At 33.1% G+C, this 7,142-nt stretch overlaps 1 protein-coding gene across 1 annotated transcript; it reads left to right on the top strand.

Moving 5' to 3' along the window:
* Positions 1 to 238: 238 nt before the first annotated feature.
* On the top strand, positions 239 to 2,372 carry LOC105953995 (chitinase 5). The gene is made up of 2 exons (XM_012977669.2): positions 239 to 837; positions 1,784 to 2,372. Exons 1-2 carry the CDS (start codon positions 435 to 437, stop codon positions 2,194 to 2,196), a joined length of 816 nt encoding a protein of 271 aa, XP_012833123.1. The 5' UTR covers positions 239 to 434; the 3' UTR covers positions 2,197 to 2,372.
* Positions 2,373 to 7,142: the final 4,770 nt, after the last annotated feature.

Genomic DNA, 7,142 nt, shown 5'->3' with positions numbered 1-7,142 from the left:
ATTGTTCAAATAAAATTTAAGTGTCTACAATCTCGTATATGAATAAAAGTTGAGCCATAAACAAATTACTGCATAACATAATCCGTAATATGATTTAGAGACTCAAAATTATAGAGCCCTCCCATTGTGGATTTTTTTTTAAAGACTGTAAAATTTTACCGAATCTCCATTTGGGTCTGAAAAACAGAATTTGGAGACCCAATTTAGAGACTCTATTGGAGATGCGCTTATCTCCAAGTAAAACTTCAATAGGCAATTAATTACCTATTTTTAGGGTTATGGAGAAAATAAAAAACATCAAAGCCCTTAAAGTCAAAAGTCAACATTCAACACTAGCAATAATATCCTCATTTGCTCTATAAATACTAATCAAGTTTTGCCTTACACTTCCACACCAACCCAATATTTTCTCTCTTCTCATACCAATTAAAAACATGAAATCCCCACAACCAATCTATATCCTATTTGCCCTACTTCTGGCCACCGGAAAATGGGTCTCCGGCCAGAACTGCGGTTGTGCTTCCAACTTGTGCTGCAGCCAGTTCGGCTACTGCGGCACCGGCAATGACTATTGTGGCACCGGTTGTCGGTCCGGGCCATGTTTCGGCTCGTCGGGCGGCAATAACGGAGTTAGGGTTTCGGATATTGTCACCGATGCTTTCTTTAACGGGATCATTAACCAGTCCCCATCGGGTTGCCCCGGAAGAACATTCTACACTCGGTCCGCATTTCTCCAAGCTGCGGGCTCGTATCCGAATTTCGGGACTGCGGGCTCCGCAGACGATTCTAGGCGTGAGATTGCCGCGTTTTTCGCGCACGTCACTCATGAAACTGGACGTAAGTTTTACGTTATAAGTCGATGAATTTGTTGTTTTGCATGAATATGTTGCAATGTTTAAGCTATACATATCCAATAAATTTAATGCAACGAAGGGCCTTTATTATATATATACACTGAAATGTAAATGTTGGTCATTCACACCCCCCCCCCCCCCCCACCCCCTAAGAACTAGCTAGGGTTGGCTGGTCGAAGAATTCCTATTCGAGATAACAATACTTTCAATTTAGAATATATTAATGCTTTCGAGATTAGTTTAATTGTTATTTGCAGTTAAGAATTTCAATGATGTACTAATTATTATTTTTTCTTCGATCTTTTCTTTTCTCACTCTTAATTAATTGAAAATAAAAAATTACTGACTTAGGTATGCTTAATAATTTTATGTTTTCTTTTAATATAATCCATGCATGCATATTTATTGGTTTCTTAATTAGTGCGCAACAATCTAAAACCACGTATGTTATGCAAATGATAGAGTATTCTATTTTGTGATATAATTATTTTTAGGGTAAATGCCACGTCCTCCTGAGTTATGGTCAAATTACGAAAACCCCTCTCATGTTTGGGTAATTACAGTTACCTCCCTCATCTATGTATTATCTTATGAAAAGACTCCTCCAGATGTAAATTTAGGGATGTTAATTCAGTAAAACCGAACCAAAGCTTCGGTACCACAACATTTCATACCGTTTACGAACTAAATATATGGTTCGGTAAATAATCGAATTACATAAATTTTATATAAAAATATTTAAAAGGAGGGGGTGGCTGTAATTACCCAAACAAGATGGGTTTTTTCGTAATTTGGCCATACCTCATAAGTGGCCGTAATTTGCCCTTATTTTTAAGAATATTTTTTCATCATATTACAATAATGTGGTATGGGCTCGTTTGGAGGACTTAAGTATTTTTTTTCAAAATAATAATAATTTTTCGATTCAGATATGTGCTCAAGAGTCGAGACGGGGGGCCAATCACGAAACTATTGCGACAGTAGTAACACGCAATATCCATGCGCGCCGAATAAGGGCTACTACGGGAGAGGCCCGCTACAACTATCGTGGAACTACAACTACGGTCCGGCTGGTCAAAGCATAGGATTCGATGGATTGAACAATCCCGAGATCGTAGCCAGAGATCCAGTTATCTCTTTCAAAACAGCCCTTTGGTTTTGGATGAGAACTTGTCACGGGCCTATTACTACGGGCCAGGGCTTTGGGGCCACAATTCGGGCTATTAACGGCAATCTTGAATGCAATGGGGCTAATTCGGGTACTGTCACGGCCCGTGTTAATTATTACAGGGATTATTGTGGTCAATTCCGAGTTGACCCTGGAACTAATCTTCGGTGCTAATCTGTTACAAAACCAAAATAATTAGTAGATAAAAGTCTCTTTCACATGTAGTGAGAAGACTTGCTACTTTGCTTCTTCCTAAAATAAATGTATTGGTGTAATGAATTATCCAAAGAGAGGTGGAGTATCTTGATTGCAATAAAATAAAACTCTATTATGTTTTTTGTTTGGATTAATATTACGGGGTATTAGCACTTACCACCCCTGTATAGTCTCAAATTACCAAAAAAAACCCTGTTTTAAAATATTAGTAAAGACCCTCCTACAAAAATTAGTCAGAGTCAAAAAGGCCCATATAGCTTATTGTGCGGTACACTCGCCTTATATGCTGAGTGGGGTGCTATTTTGACCTAAAAATATCTAAACACCCTTTAATTAGAAAATTTTAAAATTACAAATTCACCCCAAAAGTTTCAAATCCAAAGTGAAGTTTTCAAAAATTTCAATTCAGTCCTTCATGTTTCCAAAAAAGCCATATTCCCAGCCCCACTTCTTCATTTCATTGTGATTTTTTCCTGCAAAAACCCAGAAGGTGAAACCGAAGGACCGCCGACTCCTTGCTTGAATTGCGACGGAGAAAAGAAACATAAATTGTTAAACCCCTTCCCTTTCATTTTTATTCTGATTCTCCCCAATCCCTATTGGAAATACTTAATAGGGCTAAATACAAAAACACCCTTGTACTATGGACTTTGTATCATATACCCCCTGTACTACAAATAAATACAAAAACCCCCCTGATGTTATATTTTTTTCAAAATATGACGAAAATACCCATGCTAAGCCTATGAATATAAGGATTTGTTTGAGCCATTTTCGGTAAATTTTACTTGAGAAACTTTGATATTTTTATTTCTTTCTTCAAAACATTTAATTACTTAGATTATTTTTTTCTTAATAAAACCTTTTATTTTTGCCATTTTGAATTTCTTCATTTTTTTCCTAAATGTCTTCCGGTAGTTCAAATTCTCAACAATAATAGGATTGTAAAGATGTTTGTAATCTTAGGATGTTTGAACTACCGGAAGACATTTAAGAAAAAAAAATGAAGAAACTCAAAATGACAAAAATAAAAGGTTTTATTTAGAAAATCAAAAAAATCTAAGCAATTAGATGTTTTGGAGAAAAAAATATAAATAAAAATTTTCCACGTAAAATTAACTGAAAATGGTAAAATATATAGTGGAAAATAACTCAATATATATATATATATATATATATATATATATATATATATATATATATATATGTGCCTGAGTAGGGGTATTTTTGTCATATTTAAAAAAAATGTAATGTGAGGCGTTTTTTGTATTTATGTGTAGTACAGGGGGTATATGATACAAAGTTTATAGTACAGGGGTGTTTTTGTATTTAACCCTAATTAATATTCCAGCTCGTTTTATGTTTATATACATGTAATGTTTTAACGGGTTACATAACTAGTTAGTTAGGGTTAGTTAGCTGCACTAATACCCTCTTTAATATATTTATAGGGGCTCTTTGAGAAATACCCCTCATTACTTTTTTTAATGGAAATAGGCCCAAAATATTTCTCTTCATTTGAGAAAAGTCCACACCCATTTTCAGCCATTATGTTTTCTAGCTTTACCCCGCCCGCCACCTCATCACTGCGCTCAGCGATTTTTTTTCCCCCTTTTTTTAATCGACTATGAAGCATAGTCGATTAGTCTTAATCGACTATGCTTCATAGTCGATTAAGGAAATTCTTTAATTTTTAATTTTTATTTTTTATTTTTAATTTTTTTTTTATATCAGGTATATTAATTGACTATGATGAAGCATAGTCGATTAAGAATCTGCTACTAAACATAACAAATCACAACTGCAAAAAAATGCAAAATCAACTATATTTTACAAAAAACAAAAAATATACAAACATTATAATTGATTTATATACTTGGAATCAATAAACAAAACAATCGATTAACACTTAATCGACTATAAAAAAACATAGTCGATTAACCTCCGCGGACATTCTCTGCACGCGTCATCTTCCGTCCAATCTATCAAAAAAATCCTGAATCAGCTCCTCATCTTCACCACGCCGTCGCCGCACCACACCATCACCACTTTTGTATGACAAAATATTCACTTTTACCGTCACAATGGGAAACTGTAAGAGCATCTACCTTTCATGTATGTGGTTGTGTGTCTCTGGAATAATTAAAGTGGTCATAATAATAACTTGACTTATTAAAATATTAGAATAAACACTTGCAGTTAGTTTGTTCTTTGTTCCCAGGCCTTGGTACAAAGAAACTACTTGGCCTGTGGATGTTGCTTCCTACAAAAAGCAATATTGGTATTATGCTGCTATTAATATGTCAAACTATTAACTAAAGGGGTTTTCTTTAATTACTTTTGGGAGGGGGTATTTCCTTAACTCATTTTCCTAGATGGGAGGTTCTTGCTAATTATCCCATATTTATAAGGGTTTTTTTTGCAAAACCCACTCTGTGTAATCTCGAAGTACTAAAAAAACTCTCGTGTTAAAAAAATTAGCAATAAACCCCCTATAAAAATTAGTTAAAGGCATCAAGGCCCATGCCAGCTAATCTTGTGCTCCACACGCGGATTGTGCGACTGAGGGTGTATTTTTGACCCAAAAAGACCAAAATGCCCTTTAAATTCTAAATTTCAAACATTACAAATTCATCCCAAAATAAAGTTTTCAAAAGATTCAATTCTACCCTTAACATTTTCAAACAGGCCATCTCTCCAAAATAAGCCAAAAAAAAGTTCACTCGAACCAGCTTCCCACCATCTCCGGCATCTTCCTCACCAGAAAACATTGTCTCTATTTCTACCCCGAAACGGCGTTGTCGGGATCACCTCCGATCAGAATTCGAAGTGTTGGAGATATTAATATTAAACGATATATTTCACTAATAGATTAAGCTTTTGGTTGAGTTATTCAATATGGTATCAGAGCTAGGCCAAATAAAAAGGTTTTGAGTTCGAACCCCACATCCACTCATTTCAAATATTTCAATTGCAAGGCTATATCATGATTTGGTCTTCCAACACGAATTATTTTACCAATTTTAAAGGACTACTCGTGAATGTTCAACGTTTGATAATAATATATTAGTTTTCTCCGCAGCAATTCTTCACTATTTTACCATTATATATATATATATATATATATATATATATATATATATATATATATATATATATATATATATATATATATATATATATATATAGGGGTAATGGCAAATAGGCCCATGACAAGGGCACTTAATTAAAATAGGGACATCCAACTTTTTTGTCTTTCAAATAAATCCACCCCATTCAAACTTATTTGCAAATAAGGAAAATCCCTTTATATATACCAAAATTACCCCCAATTCATTTGAAACCCAATTTAACTCCAATTTCATGATTTACACCCCAATTTAGCCCAATTTCATCAATTAACCAATTTTAACCCAAATTTTAATTTTGACCCCAATTTTAACCCTAATTCGTATCAATTCCACCCATTATGCTCTAACTTCTTTAATATTACACATTGACCCCGGATTTTAACAAATATATCACATTAACCCCCAAAACTTTTTTTTTTCAGAAAATATTTTTTTTTTCTGAAATATTTTTTTTTCGGCCAGATTCCGGCGTTGACTTTTTTTTTTTTTTTTTTTTTTTTTTTTTGAATTTTGTTTTCCTGAAATTTTTTTCCGGTCGGTCAACGGCCGTTGACCGCCGGGTTTCCGGCGTTGACTTTTTTTTTTTTTTTCTTAAAAAACATATTTTAATTAATTTTACTGTCTTGGCTGTTAAATTACTGTCTCCGGCAGCTATTTAACTGTCGGAGACAGTAATTTAACTGTTAATCGACTGTTTTTTTTTTTCTTCAAAAATATTTTAATTAATATTACTGTATTCGTTGCTAAATTACTGTCTCCAGCAGTTATTTAACTGTCGGAGACAGTAATTTAACTGTTAATTGACTTTTTTATTCTTAAAAAAATATTTTTAATTAATATTACTGTATTCGTTGCTAAATTACTGTCTCCAGCAGTTATTTAACTGTCGGAGACAGTAATTTAACTGTTAATTGACTTTTTTATTCTTAAAAAAAATATTTTTAATTAATATTACTGTATTCGTTGCTAAATTACTGTCTCCAGCAGTTATTTAACTGTCGGAGACAGTAACTTAACTGTTAATTGACTTTTTTTTTTTTTTTTTAATTTTTTTCCTTAAAAAAAATTTATTTAAATTAATATTACTGTCTTGGATGTTAAATTACTGTCTCCAACAGTAATTTAACTGTCTTAGATAATAATATTAATAATATTACTGTTCGGAAAAATAATATGCATAATATTACTGTCTCAAACAGTAATATTACTGTCTGAGACAGTAATTTAGTAGTCAAGACAGTAATATTAATTAAAATATTTTTTTTCTAAGAAAAAACAATTCAAAAAAAAAAAAAAAAAAAAAAGTCAACGCCTGAGACCGGCGGTCAACGGTGGTTGACCGGCCGGAAAAAAAAAGCAGGAAAAAAAATTTTCAAAAAAAAAAAAAAAAAAAAAAAACAAAAAAGTCAACGCCGGAGACCGGCGGTCTCCGGCGGTCAACGCCGGAATCTGGCCGGAAAAAAAACAGTTCAGAAAAAAAATTATTTTCTGAAAAAAAAAAGTTTTGGGGGTTAATGTGATATATTTGTTTAAATCCGGGGTCAATGTGTAATATTAAGGAAGTTAGAGCATAATGGGTGAAATTGTTAAGAATTATATTATTGAGGGTATTTTAGACTAAAGACATGGGGATGGGCTTAATTGAGAGACTGTTTTTTTTGTGGACTAAAATGCATTTAAGTCCCATGTGATGGGCCTTTTTGCCATTTGCCCATATATATATGCATGCACCATTTTTTTCAATTATTCAATAATTTATTGCAAACAAAAATA

Source organism: Erythranthe guttata, chromosome 7, assembly GCF_056151865.1.
Source record: "Erythranthe guttata isolate IM_541 chromosome 7, IM_541, whole genome shotgun sequence".
Lineage (NCBI taxonomy): Eukaryota > Viridiplantae > Streptophyta > Magnoliopsida > Lamiales > Phrymaceae > Erythranthe > Erythranthe guttata.
This window is presented reverse-complemented; position numbering and strand designations above follow the sequence as displayed.